Source organism: Oncorhynchus kisutch, linkage group LG9, assembly GCF_002021735.2.
Source record: "Oncorhynchus kisutch isolate 150728-3 linkage group LG9, Okis_V2, whole genome shotgun sequence".
NCBI classification, from domain to species: Eukaryota; Metazoa; Chordata; class Actinopteri; order Salmoniformes; family Salmonidae; genus Oncorhynchus; species Oncorhynchus kisutch.
This window is the reverse complement of record NC_034182.2, coordinates 7,405,750-7,425,232: the sequence shown is the minus strand read 5'-3', so window position 1 is coordinate 7,425,232 and position 19,483 is coordinate 7,405,750. Positions and strand designations below refer to the sequence as shown.

The 19,483-nt window shown below is 44.7% G+C and overlaps 2 protein-coding genes and 1 pseudogene across 7 annotated transcripts; 2 read left to right on the top strand and 1 right to left on the bottom strand.

The window, feature by feature from the left end:
- Window positions 1-1,269: 1,269 nt before the first annotated feature.
- On the bottom strand, window positions 1,270-5,761 carry LOC109896295 (thioredoxin reductase 1, cytoplasmic-like; annotated as a pseudogene).
- Window positions 5,762-7,804: 2,043 nt separating this feature from the next.
- Window positions 7,805-11,049, top strand: LOC109896710 (nuclear transcription factor Y subunit beta). Of its 6 annotated transcripts, none has more exons than XM_020491026.2 (7): window positions 7,805-8,010; window positions 8,614-8,710; window positions 9,153-9,283; window positions 9,761-9,958; window positions 10,083-10,161; window positions 10,349-10,428; window positions 10,510-11,049. In XM_020491026.2, exons 2-7 carry the CDS (start codon window positions 8,614-8,616, stop codon window positions 10,540-10,542), a joined length of 618 nt encoding a protein of 205 aa, XP_020346615.1. In that variant the 5' UTR covers window positions 7,805-8,010; the 3' UTR covers window positions 10,543-11,049. The 6 variants fall into 6 exon arrangements, with proteins under 6 accessions (XP_020346615.1, XP_031687582.1, XP_031687583.1 ...); XM_031831722.1 differs by having other exon boundaries at window positions 7,878-8,010; window positions 9,153-9,292; XM_031831723.1 differs by having other exon boundaries at window positions 7,884-7,985; window positions 9,153-9,292.
- Window positions 11,050-11,285: 236 nt separating this feature from the next.
- On the top strand, window positions 11,286-14,667 carry LOC109896294 (zinc finger protein RFP-like). The gene is made up of 2 exons (XM_031831721.1): window positions 11,286-11,449; window positions 12,714-14,667. The coding sequence occupies exon 2, from the start codon at window positions 12,716-12,718 to the stop codon at window positions 14,351-14,353; it is 1,638 nt and encodes a 545-aa protein (XP_031687581.1). The 5' UTR covers window positions 11,286-11,449; window positions 12,714-12,715; the 3' UTR covers window positions 14,354-14,667.
- The last annotated feature ends 4,816 nt before the right edge of the window (window positions 14,668-19,483 follow it).

Here is a 19,483-nt window from a genome sequence, read left to right as displayed (position 1 = left end):
AGCAAAGTGACAAAATGTTGAATCAATGTATCGTTATATGATTATAACTGGGACAATTGGAGACATAGCTGAATGGTATTCCTAAAAACTTGTTCTGGGTGATATCAAATACATCTCCAGACAGACACTGTTCCGCTTTCCTTCTATTGATCTAATTATATTCTAATAGCGTTTGTAGACTGGTGTACTTTCCCTTTATTGGTACATCAGTCTCAGTCTCTGAATGCTCAATGTGTCTGCATAAGGAATAAACAGCACGGTTGTCTAGAGGACAAGCTGTACTGTAAGCAGTAATAAAACATGTGTTCCTCAAGCAGAACTAATAGTTAGTGAAGCATGCCTCTACAATGTTCCACGGGGACATACCGGTGATTATGGGCTGACAGATAAAAAGTGTCTGCATTAAAGAGAGAGATGCAGCACAAACACATACATGCACATATGTGCACACTTATTGGGGGGGGGGGGGGGGGGGGGGGGGGGTCTCTATCATTCTAGGTGTTGTAGCCTTTTGCCCCTGTCTCTCCTCCCATTAGTATGAGAGACCTTATTAATGATCCCTGTGAATATTCATCACAGTGTTTAAGTCAGTCACTCTGTCCTGCAGAACTGAGACAGAGAGAATGACAAAATGGAGGTAGTGAGGGAGAGAGAAAAAGACAGAGAGATTGTAGTCTTAGGTTACCCGGGGGGACCTAGTGAGAACCACTTACCTTCATTAAAAGTAAGAGCATTTTATTAATTCATATTTCTTAACTCTGATAGTACTTTAATCTCGATCTGTTCATTACGTTACATTACGGCACTTAAATCCCTTCAGTCCATAGGTACAGAGCCCTGCATAAAAGCATGAACTGTGTTTCTACAGTATTTAAATGCTCAAACAGGGCTTTATCGCTACTCAGCAGCCATTAAACTGTCAGTACAATCACTGACAATTTAAAAGTCAGTACAATCACAGACTAATGAGTATTCATATGGACTACAGAGTTCACAGCTGAAAGGTGTCAGAGGTGCCTCTGCAAGTTAATATCAAAGTTTGGTTCATTAATATGGCAAAAGAAAGAGTTTAAAAGAGAAGAAAAAACATGTAAACAGGAAGTGACCCCAGTGTCTAGGGCCAGCAGCAGCAGTGTCAGTCCCCGCCCACCTGTCAACCAGGCTCCGGACTCAGATGTCATTGGACGGTTGATAGCTGCCTTGCTGCCCGTCACTCAACAATGAGGATGTTCTGACAGGCAACCGTGATTGACAGCAGGGGGCTTAACGTCAGGAGTTCCCTCTGACCATCATGGCATCAGTGGCACACTGAGTTATTGTCAGGTTGGTCAACACCTGAGGGAGAGACACACAATTAATAACTATTTAACAACACAGACTCAACATCCTTTCAAGAGAAAGAAAATGTGTGTGTGCGAAGTTCAGACAGTTTCCAAACAAAAACCCACCCCACCCAGCACTACTGTTATAAAACCTCTGTGAGCCATTAATGTGCCACATCACACTTCTCAAACCCCATCTTCCCTGCTCAGTTGGAAACTAAAGTTTTCTACAAACTCCACTAAACTGTTTATTGAAGTCTCAAGAAAGTTTTCAAAGTGTCAGGAGAGTGAAAAGCAGCCCAGCAGAACATTGGGCTGAGGGCTCCATCCTGTATTAGTTTATAGGAAATGGACTGTGTGTGATGTGGTTTGTAATGTAAGTCTATGAATAATTCAAACAGGGAGCATTAGCAGCAAGCAAACCATCAGAGACAGTTGATCTGGGACCGCTGGACTTTTGATAATGTACAGTGGCCATTTTGTGCCAGATTGTTCACCATACATTAGTTATTGCAATGGAGAGGTAAAGAAACTGGCGTACTGACCTGGGCACAAACAGGGTGGAGTCTCACGGTGGTGTCCAGCTGCTGTTTGATCAGACCACACCTCAGAGCCACAGCAAAGCCCTGGAACACCTCCCCTGCGCTGGGCCCCATCACATGGAGACCTACCACATTCTCCTGTGGAGGTGACAGAACACACACATACACACACACTATAATATAGTCAGGTATGTGGCAGATTACTTTAGCATAGCATCTTGTCCCTTCTAGGTACCGTCCACTCCAATGGCCAGTAGTAGCTACGGTACACCTACAGAGAGGAGATCAAGTTTCAAGTTGTATTAGTCGTATGTACGGGTTGGTTACGCATGCTATACATCGTCCAATGAAATGCTTTCTTGCAGGTTCTTTCTCGACAATGCAAACAACAATAAGAAATAATAAAGGACATCAGACATAGAATGCATAACTACTGAGTGTGTGTCGTATGTTGTGTGTGTGCGCATGTGTACCTCCACATTGTCCTCTCCAAACTTGAGAATGGCGTTCTCCTCTGACAGCCCACAGGTAGAATAGTACTCCATGGGAGGGAACATCACCGTGGGGACGTTACTGTAGTCACATTGGGAATGAGAACACACATACACACACTAACTGTCACACCAGTCCCTTAATTAACCTATAGGTAAGAAAAACCTTCATCTAAATGTAATCCTAGTCTTAACCCCAGTCCCTGTCTCCGTACCGTTGTACTGTGCCCTCCGTAGAGCCTGTGGGCCAGGAGTCGTCCTGCCTGCATGGAGAGGGCTGTGGTCAATGAACGACCCTCCTGTACCGCCCACATTGCATACACATATCCCACACTGCTCTGCTCCTTCTCATTCACAGAGATCTTGCCAGTCCTGCTGGATGGAGCCATAAATGCACACACACATATTAATTTGTCATCCAAACAAACAGAAAGAAGTGTAAAAAGCAGGATGGTCACATTGTAGTCACTCCTGATTGTATTTAACCCCAACATGGTCAATACCAATGTCACTGGTACAGGTGTCTCTCCCTACAGCCAGCAGTACCTGCTAACACACATATAATGTTATTAAAACTGGCTTGTTATAATGCAAAACTAATAGTGTGTTAAGTTAGCGACTGTGTGGCTCAGTTGGTAGTGCATGGCGCTTGCAAGGCAAGGGTTGTGGGTTCGATTCCCACAGGTGCCCAGTACGAAAAATATATGCACTCACTACTGTAAGTCTACTACTCTCTGCTAAATATGTAGATGTAAAACCCCAGCATATTAAAGTCTCCCTCCCAACAGTGGAGACAGCAGTCACTTTGAGACTGCCTGCTTCAATCTGCTCAACCTAACAGATATATATATATAAACACTACATTATTTGCAATTCCTCAATATTTGACACCATAACACTTAAACTCCAGCCACTGTACCTTAGTAAGTGTGATGGAGGAACTTGACCCCGTGGACCAGCATGTGGTTCTCAATTTTCTGCACCCTTTTGTGGTCGAACCCAGGTACCAGGTGTGACCGCACCAGGACGGTGACCTCTAACCCCAGACCAAACAGGAAGCCAGCACACTCCAGTCCCTCACTGGATCCCCCCACAATCAGGGTCCGCCCAGGGGAGTGGGGACAAAGAGAACAAGTCATCACTGGGGAAGAGAGTGGGAGAGAAATGAGAGTGAGAGGACCGTTGGTAGAGATGTTCCTTCTATGTTTGTGGTGTGTGTGTGTGTGTGTGTGTGTGTGTGTGTGTGTGTGTGTGTGTGTGTGTGTGTGTGTGTGTGTGTGTGTGTGTGTGTGTGTGTGTGTGTGTGTGCATGCTAACCTGGTGATGCAGTGCTCTCTGTCTCCAGGTATGATCAGGTATTGTTTCCTGTCCCCCACGGCAATGACGAGTGTCTCTGCTGGCTGTGTGATAGGTCCTCCTCACGTTGACATCTGTTGCCTGATTGGATAACAGCCACAGAGTGACATGACACCACTGACCAGAGCCGTTACTATCGAAATCCCATGAGGAAACACAGAGAATCCTGTCCCCTATCCAAACTGCTTCCTCATGCTTAGCTGTACACAACACCCACCACCCTGTCCAACTGTCCAGACCTCCCTCTACTCCCATTATTCTCACCTGTCCAGAAGCCCCTCCCCCATGCTGACCTGTACAATGTGTGGCACCAGTATCTCTCCATGGGCGTTCAGGTAGGTGACGTCACTGTCCCTCAGCTCCCTCCTCAGCTCGAAGCTAACAGACTTCACATGTTGTTGTACCACCTCCACCATTTCACCCCAGCCATGGGACACTACAGACCATAATAACACATAGCAACAGAACATATGAACACGTAGCAACACAAACATCTAATCAACGACTAGCATTTAAACTCTGGATAGGACGCAAATAACTAAAGATAACATTTGACGGAATGATAACTAACACACACATTCAATATTGATTCAATGGAACAAAATACATATTTAGACTATAATGGAACTAATGCCCCAAATACATATCATGCACTGTAACTGATGCCCCAAATACATATCATGCACTGTAACTGATGCCCCAAATACATATCATGCACTGTAACTGATGCCCCAAATACATATCATGCACTGTAACTGATGCCCCAAATACATATCATGCACTGTAACTGATGCCCCAAATACATATCATGCACTGTAACTGATGCCCCAAATACATATCATGCACTGTAACTGATGCCCCAAATACATATCATGCACTGTAACTGATGCCCCAAATACATATCATGCACTGTAACTGATGCCCCAAATACATATCATGCACTGTAACTGATGCCCCAAATACATATCATGCACTGTAACTGATGCCCCAAATACATATCATGCACTGTAACTGATGCCCCAGACCCTCTCCAACTCTCACCCTGTTCCTCAAACTTCCAGCCGTACTACCGGGCATCCTGGATGGCTTTTCCCAGCGGGGAGGCTTGGTGCAGGAGCTTCCTGGGAATACTGCCCACGTTCACACTGGAACCAGCTAGACCTGGCGGACAGCGAAAGTCAATAATCACTCACAAAATGACATTATGTCATAAAGGAATAAGCAATATGGTGAAAACACTGTCTGCATCACACACCCCATTTAGTGACTTTAGGGGTGGGAGCCACCAAGTCAAGGACCAGCACCCTCCTCCCAGACCAGCACCCTCTCTCTCAGCAGCTTCCTGAAAGAGAAAAGGGGGGGAAAAAGGGGGAATACAGACAGAGAAGTGGGTGAGGGGTGTCAGTCGGATAAAGTAAAATCCCAAATCCCAAGTTCCTTCCTCTCATTTTCAGTTACCTCTGGATTTCAGTATATAACAGCTCATGCCATTAGCATAAAATCAATTTATATGATAATTATCACAGTATGCTTGGGCACACTGTGAGCATTGGCCAGATCAGATGACTGCTGATGAAACAGGTTAGTGTGTGTAGGCTGGCTCACAGCCAATTGGGGTTAACACAGCTTTATGCAGGTTGACTACAGGTAGAGAGATGGAATATCTGACCTTTGAAGAGGGTTGCAAATCCCAGAAAGGAGAAAAAGAGATTCAAACGGACATAGAGGGATCGAGATAGAAAGATCATTAAGAAAAACTGCAGGGGAGAATGGATTAAACTCAAATAATTGTTATTAATGAGTTTCTCTGAATTTGAAAGTGAATTAAAAGAACAATTCCTCACAAAAAAAGAGCAAGACTAGAAGAGAAGGTGAGACAGATCCATAGAGGGTAGATTAGTGACAGACAGGAAGAGACACAGACAGACAGCACTGTAGGTGTTGAGTAGTAGTAGTGACCCACCTTGGCCACAGCCAGGCCTCCAGACCCCCCTCCAATGACCAGCAGGTCATAGTCATACTGTCCACAGGGCAGCCTGGTTTGATCCATGTCTCTCTGCCGCAAGACAGACCAGTCTCTTGTGTGCTCCTCAGACCTAGGAGGAGAGACTGCTGGGGTTGGAAAGAAAACCTACAGGATGGTAGAGTAGCTCTCCAGAAACTAGGTTGAAGAGCCCTGATATACACATGCGATATAACCACAGAGACTCAAAACAGTCCTAATGGTAAACAGACACAGGGTTGGATCTTGGCCACTCTCTGAGCTATAACCAGTCCAGGCTGGAATGGGTCTGGACTGGAGAGATATAACCCTGTCCTCAGTGGGACAAGCTTAGTCACCCTACATTGATGCTCCAATATGGGATTTGTTGCTGATGAGCTTGCCATAAGTATTTGATCTGGACGCACAGAGCAGTCAGGGGATGTCTGTGACAGTCAGGTCCTCCACCTCATATGCCTATAGGAGAGAGGGTAGAGACATGGTAGAGACAGAGAGAGAGTATTAGGGTCCATACTAGGTACAGAGACAGAGAGAGAGAGAGTATTAGGGTCCATACTAGGTACAAACGGTACAATGGTCTTTGCTTCTGCTGATGCAAATGCAAATGTTGAAAAATGCCCTAACTTGTATTTTTACACCCCTTCAATATGTTTCACTCTGAGACCACATGCCGATCTAATTCCAACCCACTATGGATCAGACATGGATATTGAAATGGGTGTTTTTCTGTTGCAATAGAAGAGCTCCTATAACAATATCTGAAAAGTTGCAAAAACCTATGTGGACACAACATAATTCTCGTTTCCACACTGCCTGCACCAACTTTGATAGAAACACCCGTAGACTGAAATGTTAAATCCTTTTTAAGATTCCTTTTTTTAAGAGAGCATAATGTCTTTCAAATTCAGAGTGAAATGAGGTGACACATTTTCTCAGGGGTTATTGAAGGAATGATGTGGTGTGCTAATATTCACCCAGAGAGACAAAGAAGCACACTTCAAAGAAGTCTCTTTGTGCTCAAGGTTGTGATTTAGCCTCATTTCCTTCTCTAATGGAAATATCAAACAGCTAATGCTTACTGTATGACTAGTATGGACCCTAATACTCACTCTCTGTCTCTGTACCTAGTATGGACCCTAATACTCTCACTCTGTCTCTGTAGTTTATGACATTATGTTAATCAATTTGACTGGGACTCGTGAAGTACACAGTTCAGCACTGCCTCATTTAAATGTATGTTGGTGCAATGTAGCCACCTGGTGGATAAAATCAGAGCTGCACATTTTATTTATGAGTCAGAGTGAACGTCATACCACAGAATTTCTTTACCATCTTTGATTACACGTTTGATTATCAATAAATAAATAATATAGGATGGGTCAATATCAATATTTTTTAAATAATCTGATTTCGTAGAGAAACAGGATCCAAAGAGAAGCATACAATATGAATTTACCAACACACGTAAATAAATAAATACATTCAATAAAATATGAGTCCCATCAACGGAAAGTGTTGTTGGAAAGTTCTATCAAGCATATTCTATCCTTCTAGAAGACTCTGGAAGTTATAACGGTCAACTTTTCCAAATAGTTTCGCTGAAATTTCTGACTCGACGGTCAGCGAGTGTACCGATTTTGGATTACTGTCAGAGGGACAGTACACAAACGCATGCGCAAAAGGTACTGCGCTGATGTTCACTCGTGGTGATAACAGGCAAACGCATGGATATGAATATCACTGTAATAATGTGAATACACAATAATATATTCAATCAATCAGTAAGTGTGTTAAATGCAATACAATTTTGCACTAGGTCTGCTATGTAATGAAAACACCCTGTTCTTATATATATATATATATATATATATATATATGTGTGTTTTTTTTTGTTTTTTTACCCCCTTTTTCTCCCTAATTTCGTGGTATCCAATTGTTAGTAGTTAGTGTCTTGTCTCATCGCTTCAACTCCCTTACGGACTCGGGACCATAACAGACATACTGCATGATGACATCACCATTACATTGTATTAGTCAAAGCTTTCTTTAATAAAACAATAAAATGGTAACAAATGCACACACAGAAAGGGAGGGTCGCTCTTGAGTAGAACAGCGTACTAGGTGCAATTTAGTGGAGGGTGACACTTTGACAGAACGGCCGCCTGGCGGTCGGGGGAGGTGGTGCACTGTATTTTTGGAGGACGCGTAGCTCCGCGCTGGGACTGGTTCTTTTGCAGCCATTTTCTGTCCAACCAACGGCCGTTTTGAGAAGGTAACCAACCAGGGCTTCATTGCAGGTTTGTGCCTGGCTCCGGCCAATGATTGTTAACCAATTCCTCGTTAGCTCGAATGGAAATGTCCGTCTCTGACTAATTTGTATTTGTTGCGTTTAGGAGTTTGAGAGCAGGAAGTGTAGTTAAAATTATTAATTAGCTTCATATCATGCCATGTCCCCCCTGCCCCAGTTTTCGACACAAAGAACAGGCAGAGAGGTCTTGCAACGAGACAACCAATGTGGCTACAGGATAACGTGAAATTGTACCCAGGAATCCAGAGTGGTTTCGTTGCAACAATAGTCGTTGATTAGTCAATCAACATGTGTGAGGGTCAAATGGCTACCTAACTAAAGCTATTGCTTCATTTGTCGAAATTATATTTCGAATGAAACATTTGCTAGCTACGGTTAGCTTGCTAGCGTCCCATTTAGCAAACAACCATTCACTTGGTCAGCGAAATTAAACTAATTCGGTAGACATGCTAGCTAACAGTTTTCTAGCAACCTAACCTGGCGAACACTTGGCTAGCTAGCTAAACTAGACACGGTTTAGCTAGCTAGCCAGTCAACAGTAAGTGCCTTCCAACAATTCAGCTATTTGAGTAAACCATGTCCTTTGTTCCAGATGGAAGAAGACCGTTCCACCACCGACGCCTCCCAGCTAACGTTGGGCATCTCTGGAGAATACATGTCAGGAGGATATGTGCTCCAGTCTCAAGATGGTAAGGGACATCAGCTGATAAATTCAATCCTCATTGGGGAACCAGGTGTGGGTGTATTATGAATTGAATATGCCCCAAATAAAAATGTACTGTAGTGTCATTGTTTTATTTAACTAGACAAGTGAGTTAAACATTCTTATTTACAATGACGGCCTACCAAAACGCAAAAGGGCTTCAGCGGGGACGGGGCTGGGATTTAAATAAAAGAGAGGACAAAACACACATCACGACAAGAGACACAACAACCGTACACAAAGCGAGACCTAAGACGACAACATAGCAAGGTAGCAACACAAAACATGGTACAAACATTATTGGGCACAGACAACAATACATCACTGCCAAGCAGCCACAGCTACATTATCACTTTCTCTACATCTCAATGCAACAGTGTCAGTACCTAATGAACCATGTTTTCCACATAATAATGCGTGTGATGAAGATGATGGAGAGGAGAGTCTGAACGACCATGATGACGGGGGCATGAAAGAGAACTTCCGGGAGCAGGACATCTACCTCCCCATCGCTAACGTGGCACGCATCATGAAGAACGGCATCCCACAGACCGGGAAGGTAACCATGGTGTGTGTGTGTGTGTGTAGGCTGTGTGAGAGCAAGACTGGTGTCGTATTCATAAATGCACACCATTGTAAAACGTTTAGTAACAGAAAAAACATTTCCTTATTGGACAAGTTCAGCTAGTCCATCTTAATCACCTGTGCATATTCTTGGCTATCCTCTTTAAATACCAACTCTCTTCTCATATTTTTACCTTGTCGCTGTTTCTTTAGTCCCTTACCTTTATTCTTCGGCATATTCCCAAATGAACAGGCTTTGTTAAATCAGTCCTGTTTTGTCCGTATCGAATTGAGTGTTGTAAAAAATGGAATGAGAACCAATCCGTGACGATGTCACACACTAACAAAGTTAGCAAGCTTGTTAGCTTAGCTTTCAGTCTGTTTTTTCCCCCGTTTGGTGCCAAGTGAATATGACCCACAAACATTCTTCTCATTCTATTCCTCTGTCCTAAATTGTGTGTGTGTCTCACAGATAGCGAAAGACGCCAAGGAGTGTGTGCAGGAGTGTGTGAGCGAGTTCATCAGCTTTATCACGTCGGAGGCCAGTGAGCGCTGCCACCAGGAGAAAAGGAAGACCATCAACGGAGAGGACATCCTGTTTGCCATGTCAACCCTGGGATTCGACATGTACTTGGAGCCTCTCAAACTCTACCTGCAGAAGTTCAGAGAGGTACGACTAAACGCACTTCTTCTGCTCTGGCAGTTAGTCTCTCACACAATCCCAAGTGTCCATGAACAAAAGCACAATCGCACATCACATGTTATTTAATCGCTCACAATGTGTTGTTTCCTAGGCAATGAAGGGGGAGAAGGGGATCCCAGGTGTGTCGGTGGGAGAGGGCCTGGGGGAGGAGCTTACAGACGATAGCTTCAGTAAGTGGTTCAGAACTGTTCCCAATTTTGTCATCTCATACTAAAGTAGAGGCTTTACAGTCATGCATACATATGTAAAATGTATGCAGGCATTACTATGTCGCTTTGGATAAAAGCGTCTGCTAAATGGCATATTATAGTCTTGTGCTGTGGACGGTTTTGTAACGTCCTCTTCCCTCCATTCCAGCGAATCAACTGCCAGCCGGAATAATAACAGCCGACGGCCAACAGCAGAACGTCATGGTGTACACCACCTCATATCAACAGGTAAGTGACATTTGAACCAGAACTAGACCATTACGACATATCCATGACTGTTCTCTCCATTGCCCCTGTCTGCTCCTGTAGATTCCTGGCGTGCAGCAGATCCAGTTCTCATGACGAGGCCTTGCTCCTGCTCTGACCGCGGCGGCCATCGACTGTACAGACACGGGCCTGGCGACCGTAGGCTAACCATAGGCTGAGTGTATGACCCCACTGTCAAAAGGTCAAAGGCAATCGTCAGATGGACAGGAGGTCTTGGAAGGGGGGCTGTTATGGGTGGGAAGGGATGTGGTGGTTGACACAACCCTGTCATGTAAATGTACAAGTCTGTTCTCTAAATGTAGTACGTAGTCATGAGGTGCCACAAGGTTTGGAGTGCAGCTTTCAACCAGGTTGGGATACTTGATTTTTAATGCTATTCGGACCACTTAGTTTGTTTCTGTACATTGATTGTTTTATGCAGGTTTGGGAGGTGGAATGGGAAGTTCTTTATTTGTTGCCCACTCTTGTTTGAACCATGAGGAGAGGTGCCCTTAACGTCAGCTCTTTTCTAAGTGGATAAACTAGTACCATGTGCTTTAATGTGACTTAAATCCTTTGAATAAAAATCCAAATGATCCAATACCTTCTGGTTGTCATAAACCTCTTTACACACATCTGAATGATTACACCAATTTTATCATAGCGACTAATAACCAGGGGTGAAAGTAGATTTAATTTCTTCCCGGTACGGGATGTCAATTAATACTGTGTTAATCAATATGACAATTCAAAAGAATCAGTTACAGTTTAGCTGTGTAAAGGGTTAACTGTTCCAGGAAGAGAATCACACAGCAGTATCTGGTGGGGAGGAGCATCACTATCGTCACTTTGTTGAACTGAAACTAAAGTAGAGAGACGTACAGTATATTGTTTACGGGACCAAACTCCAGCACTTCAGAAATCTACATGTTCAGGCTATACGCTTACTCTCCTACCCTTTGACACCAAGGACAGAGAAATTATCCACAAACATACTGTACAGGTGAGAAGAGATTAAGAAATATTAAGTTGAAGATATGCATTACATTATTTACACTGAACAAAAATATAAATGCAACAAAGTGCCATTTTTCATGAGCTGAAATATTTTAGAGATGTTCCATATGCACAAAAAGCTTATTTGATTAAACAGCATGATCATTACACAGGTGCAACTTGTGTTTGGGATAATAAAAAGCCACTCAAATGTGCAGTTTTGTCACACAACACAATGCCACAGATGTCTCAAGTTGAGGGAGCAGGCAATTGGCATGCTGACTGCAGGAATGCCGCCAGAGCTGTTGCCAGATAATTTAATTTCTCTACCATAAGCCACCTCTGTCGTTTTAAAGAATTTGGCAGTGCGTCCAACCATCCTCACAACCGCAGACCACGTGTATGGTGTCGTGTGGGTGAGTGGTTTGCTGATGTCAATGTTGTGAAGAGTGCCCCATGGTGGAGGTGGGGTTATGCTATGGGCAGGCATAAGCTACGGACAACTAACACAATGGCAATTTGAATGCACAGGGATACCGTGACGAGATCCTGGGGCCCATTGTTGTGTCATTCATCAACTGCCATTAACTCATGTTTCAGCGTGATAATGCACAGCCCCATGTCATAAGGATCTATACACAATTCCTGGAAGCTGAAAATGTCCCTGTTCTTCCATGGCCTGTATACTCACCAGACATCAATTGAGCATGTTTGGGATGCTCTGGACCAACGTATATGACAGTGTGTTCCAGTTCCCTACAATATCCAGCAACTTCGCACAGCCATTGAAGAGTGGCACAACATTCCACAGGCCATAATCAACCGCCTGACCAACTCTATATAATCAACCGCCTACCAACTCACATCTCGAAGGAGATGTGTCGCGCTGCATGAGACAAATGGTGGCCACACCAGATACTGACTCTCATCCACACCCCTACCTGTGACCAACAGATGCATACCTGTATTCCCAGTCGTGAAATCCATAGATTAGGGGCTAATGCATTTATTTAAGTTGACTTATTTCCTTATATGAACTGTAACTCAGTAAAATCTTTGAAATTGTTGCATGTTGCATTTATATTTTTGTTCAGTGCATATGATAAACATTGTATACGTTGGTTATGACTTTTATCTATGTTTTAACATGATGTATCAATATCAGTTACTATCATTCCATAAGGCAATGTTGACAACTCTAAAGCTTAAACTATCAAGAGCTGGCTGATTCCAGGAAATGGTTTATGGTTTCACCTTTGGTCTCTGTCTAGATATGGCCACCTCCGGCAGTCTCCTGTCTGAAGAGCAGTTCCTGTGTTCTATCTGTCTGGATGTGTTCACTGAGCCCGTCTCTATTCCATGTGGACACAACTTCTGCAAGGCCTGTATCACAAAGTACTGGGATACCAGTGACCTGTGCCAGTGTCCCATGTGTAAAAATACATTTGATAAGAGACCAGATCTGTTCGTCAATACTTTCATTTCTGAGATGGCTGCTCAGTTCAGGCAGACAGTTGAAGTGAAAGCTACCAGCAGCCCGGACCAATGCTCTGCCATGATAGTAGAAGTGTCCTGTGACATCTGCACTGGGATGAAGCTCAAGGCCCTGAAGTCCTGTCTGGTGTGTCAGACCTCTTACTGTGAGACTCATCTGGAGCCTCATCAGAGAGTCGCAGCCTTAAAGAGACACAAGCTGATCAACCCTGTGGAGAACCTGGAAGACAGGATGTGTAAGAAGCATGAAAGACCTCTAGAGCTGTTCTGTAGGAGTGACCAGACATGTCTTTGTGTCTTGTGCTTGAAAGCAGACCACATGACTCACGACACTGTCCTTCTAGAGGAAGAGTATGGAGAGAGGAAGGCTCAGTTGGGGAAGACTGAGGCAGAAGTGCAGCAGATGATCCAGGAGAGACTGAAGAAGGTTCAAGAGATCAAACACTCAGTAGATCTCAGCAAGAGAGAGGCAGAGAGAGAGATATCAGACAGTGTACAGGTCTTCACTGCTCTGGTGCGCTCCATTGAGAGAAGTCAGGCTGAGCTCATTGAGGTGATTGAGGAGAAGCTGAAAGCAACAGAGAGGCAGGCTGAAGGGCTCATTAAAGAGCTGGAGCAGGAAATCACTGAGCTACAGAGGAGAAGCACTGAGGTGGAGCAGCTCTCACACACTGAGGACCACCTCCACCTCCTACAGAGCTTCCCATTCCTCTGCACCCCTCCAGACACCAAGGACTGGTCTGAGATCAGTCTTCACAGTGATCTGTTTGTGGGGACTGTGAGGAGAGCTGTGTCTCAACTGGAGGAGACACTGAATAAACAGATGGAGAAGCTGCCTGAAGTCAAACTGAAGAGGATTCAGCAGTATGCAGTAGATGTGACTCTGGATCCTGATACAGCACATCCCAAACTCATCCTTTCTGAAGATGGGAAACAGGTGAGACATGGAGGCACACAACTTAATAAACCTTATAATCCAAAGAGGTTTGACAGAGCTTTAAATGTCCTAGGAAAGGAGGGTTTCTCCTCTGGGAGATTTTACTATGAGGTGAATGTTCAGGTGAAAACTACATGGACTTTAGGAGTGGCCAGAGAGTCCATCAACAGGAAGGGGAATATCACAAAGAGCCCATTTAATGGATTCTGGGCTGTGGTCCTGAGGGATGAGTGTAAGTACTCCGCCTGTACCTCCCCCCGTGTCCCCTTGTACCTGAGAAAAAAGCCCCAGAAGGTGGGGGTGTTTGTGGATTATGAGGAGGGTCAGGTCTCCTTTTATGATGTGGAGGCCAGGTCTCATATCTACTCTTTCACTGGCTGCACCTTCACTGAGAAACTCTATCCATTCCTTGGCCCTGGCAATGATAAAGGTGAATACTCTGTCCCTCTGATCATCTCTCCTGTCAATCACACAGACTGAGTTCTAAACGGAACTAAATGACCAGTACATTTAGTAAATGTAGAATAATCATAGTCTGTTGTCATACACCAGGGAGAATATTTCACTGTAATGTAATTAGTGGTTGTGGTTGTTTGGGTCCACCAGCCTTGTTAGATATAAGAACATCTCTCCAGGCTCATAAGGTATGATTCATATCTGGGAGTTACAGTACATTTCGGAGGATTATCCTGAGATAATATAAGCAATATGTTTGTTTTTTAAGCTCATTTATTGTTTGCACTGTATATCTCTAATAACCTTTAATAAACTTGAATCCTGCATTTGGAATCATACAGTAGAAGTAAGAAATACTTGAGTCATTTTTATAAAAATATCCTAGTCATCCAGTGGGAAAGCGGCAGCTCTACCCGCACTGAGCTAAAGGGTAGAGCTGCCGCTTTCAAGGTGCGGGACTCTAACCCGGAAGCTTACCCGGAAGCTTACAAGAAATCCTGCTATGCCCTGCGACGAACCATCAAACAGGCAAAGCATCAATACAGGACTAAGATTGAATCATACTACAGTTTGCAGGGCTTGCAAACTTACAGACTACAAAGGGAAGCACAGCCGCCAGCTGCCCAGTGACACGAGCCTACCAGACGAGCTAAATCACTTCTATGCTCGCTTTGAGGCAAGCAACACTGAGGCATGCATGAGAGCATCAGCTGTTCCGGACGACTGTGTGATCATGCTCTCCGTAGCCGACATGAGTAAGACCTTTAAACAGGTCAACATACACAAGGCTGCGGGGCCAGACGGATTACAAGGATGTGGGCTCCAGGCATGTGCTGACCAACTGGCAGGTGTCTTCACTGACATTTTCAACATGTCCTTGATTGAGTCTGTAATACCAACATGCTTCAAGCAGACCACCATAGTCCCTGAACACAAAGGCAACCTGCCTAAATGACTACAGACCCGTAGCACTCACGTTCGTAGCCATGAAGTGCTTTGAAAGGCTGGTAATGGCTCACAACACCATTATCCCAGAAACCCTAGACCCACTCCAATTTGCATACCGCCCAAACAGATCCACAGATGATGCAATCTCTATTGCACTCCACACGGCCCTTTCCCACCTGAACAAAAGGAACACCTATGTCAGAATGCTGTTCATTGACTACAGCTCAGCATTCAACACCATAGTACCCTCAAAGCTCATCACCAAGCTAAGGAACCTGGGACTAAACACCTCCCTCTGCAACTGGATCCTGGACTTCCTGACAGGCCGCCCCCAGGTGGTGAGGGTAGGCAGCAACACATCTGCCAAGCTGATCCTCAACACTGGAGCTCCCCAGGGGTGCGTGCTCAGTCCCCTCCTGTACTCCCTGTTCAACCACGACTGCATGGCCAGGCACGACTCCAACACCATCATTAAGTTTGCTGACGACGCAACAGTGGTAGGCCTGATCACCGACAACGACGAGACAGCCTATAGGGAGGAGGTCAGAGACCTCAACGTAGCCAAGACTAAGGAGATGATTGTGAACTACAGGAAAAGGAGCACCGAGCACGTCCCCATTCTCATCAACGGGGCAGTAGTGGAGCAGGTTGAGAGCTTCAAATTCCTTGGTGTCCACATCAACAACAAACTAGATTGGTCCAAACACACCAAGACAGTCGTGAAGAGGGCACGACAAAGCCTATTCCCAATCAGGAAACTAAAAAGATTAGTGATTAGTGGGTCCTGAGATCCTCAAAAGGTTCTACAGCCTCAACATCGAGAGCATCCTGGCCGGTTGCATCACTGCCTGGTACGGCAATTGCTCGGCCTCCGACCGCAAGGCACTTCAGAGGGTAGTGCGTACGGCCCAGTACATCACTGGGGCAAAGCTGTCTGCCATCCAGGACCTCTACACCAGGCGGTGTCAGAGGAAGGCCCTAAAAATTGTCAAAGACCCCAGTCATAGACTGTTCTCTCTACTATCGCATGGCAAGCGGTACCGGAGTGCCAAGTCTAGAACAAAAAGGCTTCACAACAGTTTTTACCCCCAAGCCATAAGACTCCTGAACAGGTAACCAATTGGTTCCACAGACTATTTGCATTGTGTGCCCCCCCCCCAAACCCTCTTTTACACTGATGCTACTCTCTGTTTATCTTATATGCAGTCACTTTAACTATACATTCATGTACATACTACCTAAATTGGGCCGACCAACCAGTGCTCCTGCACATTGGCTAACCGGCCTATCAACATTGTGTCCCACCACCCGCCAACCCCTCTTTTTACGCTTCTGCTACTCTCTGTTCATCATATATGCAAGGGTGGCAGCAGTGCTGTGCGCAATCATGAAGCCAGAATTGAGACCTAGAGATAGTCTCACCTCGCTCTGCAAAAACCAGCTGGAGGAGAGTTAAGGTTTCATATTTGGGACAACATTATGAGTCTCTAATATAAGCTGTTTACAGGAAACCAAAGCCCATGTGGGCTAGTCCAAGGGCTCCCCCTTGTGGTGAACTTATATAATCACAGGAGGGGTCTAAAAGGAGATCAAAGAAAGACATGACGTCTTCAAGTAAATATAACAATGCAACTCAGTGGGAGGATACACTTGGGAGGTGGCACTGTTGAGCTCAGTGGAGAGGATGCTCTTAACAAAGGCTATGGTGTCATTAGACACCCCATGAACCTACAAGAGAGGAGAGAGACACACAAACACTGGTACTAGAGTTAGTTCACTCCAGCCCCTCACTGCAGGGGTACAAAGAGTTGTAACACACACGCACGCGAGCGCACACATTCTACCTATGGGATACAGCAGAGGGTGTATGCATCTTGGACACGGTCACATGTCCTATGACTCTCTACAGGAAAACACAACAAAGGAAGTCAGAGACAGGAAACGACAAAACAGCACTGTTAAGGTTTCCACCAAAGTAAACATCTTCGTTTGGACACAAAATGTTAAGAAGGACAAGAATTGAGTGTATGTGTTTCTGTGTGTGTGTTTGGCCTGCCTGACTTTAGAAGACGTGAGAGTGGAGTAGAGAGTCTCAGAGCCACCTCTATCTGACCAGGGTGTGGCCTCACTGCATGGACGTCTGAAAGGGCAGAACAAACCAGTTCACAATGGAGTGGAACGGGTAACGTCTTATAGCATCAAAGCTCCAACAGTGAATTCACTGTGTGTGTGTGTGTGACCGCTGTGGAAGGTGGTGCCCCTCAGGGCCTCCAGGCTGAGGGCAGCGATGATGTCAGCCTGCCTGGCCACGCCCACAGCTCGCTCCACTGCCTCTTCCGCCAGAGATGACATCATCTGAGTCCCGTTGATCAGACCGATGCCCTGCACGATAAAACACTTGTCCTTACTAGATCCTCAAAGACATCACTATCTACTGCGATTATATCCCAGATGTGATATCATCTAACCCCAGTTATCAATAATCAGTATACAAGACTACTTAATCAATGCCTGATAGAAAAAATAACAAATAGTAAAAACAAGAGAGTTCCTATTGCTACAGCTCTAACACTGTGCCTCTTTAGGCTTCAGTACCAAAGGTGTGAGTCCATGACACCAGTACCTGGAAAAGGAGGAAAGAAAGAATAAAAGAGAGGAGAAAGAAAAACGAAGGAAACGAGTTAGGGACCTTAATGTATACATTTTATCTCTGTCATTCATCTCGCAAAAACATGTTGGTAATCTGAGGTGTGTCTTTGGGTTGAGAGAGAGAGGTATTGTGGGTAACCCAACTGTTTTGGCGTGGTCACAGCCGCGTTGAGGCGACCACATCCTGCCCTCTCCCATAAGGCCCAGGGTGAGGTGGGCCAGGGGGGCCAGGTCTCCAGTAGCCCCTACCGTCCCCTTCTCTGGCACCCACGACAGGCAGGAGGCTGGGGGAGTAGAGGGAGAGATCCGTCACACACACACATACATACATATATATTTTTTTAAATGTTTGAATTAACATGTACGCGCACACACAAACACACACAAATGCATGCATGCATGAATGAATAAATAGATGAATTAATGACATTTTATTTCGTGTTAAATCACCATGATTCACAGTGATAATTCTTCCGATGTTCTGCGCTGTGTGCACCACACGTGCACTCTCTCGTACACACGCATGGGAGCAGATACACACACACAAACACACACAAGCACAATGTACCTGGACAGGACATGCATACACACACTCACACACATGCACAAACAGATTTCACGCTTGGCATTAGTAAGTCAAACTGATGAATCAGAATTTCTGATCTGTCCCTTGGAAATAAAGGTATTATAATGACATACAGTGGGGCAAAAATATATTTAGTCAGCCACCAATTGTGCAAGTTCTCCCACTTAAAAAGATGAGAGAGGACTATAATTTTCATCATAGGTATACTTCAACTATGACAAACAAAATTAGAAGAAAAAAATCCAGAAAATCACATTGTGTGATTTTTAATGAATTTATTTGCAAATTATGGTGGAAAATAAGTATAGATACCATGATTTTTAAGTAATTAATTTGCATTTTATTGCATGACATGAGTATTTGATACATCAGAAAAGCAGAACTTAATATTTGGTACAGAAATCTTTGTTTGCAATTACAGAGATCATACGTTTCCTGTAGTTCTTGACCAGGTTTGCACACACTGCAGCAGGGATTTTGGCCCACTCCTCCATACAGACCTTCTCCAGATCCTTCAGGTTTCGGGGCTGTCGCTGGGCAATACTGACTTTCAGCTCCCTCCAAAGATTTTCTATTGGGTTCAGGTCTGGAGACTGGCTAGGCCACTCCAGGACCTTGAGATGCTTCTTACGGAGCCACTCCTTAGTTGCCCTGGCTGTGTGTTTCGGGTCGTTGTCATGCTGGAAGACCCAGCCATGACTCATCTTCAATGCTCTTACTGAGGGAAGGAGGTTGTTGGCCCCATCCATCCTCCCCTCAATACGGTGCAGTCGTCCTGTCCCCTTTGCATTTGTATCTATAGGATGGTATCTATGGGATGGTATCTATAGGATTGTATCTATGGGATGGTATCTATGGGATGGTATCTACAGGATGGTATCTACAGGATGGTATCTATAAGATGGTATTATTAGCATGAAGCGTGGTGGCGCTCTGAGCCAGATAATAGACGACTGCAGAATTCCAGAGAC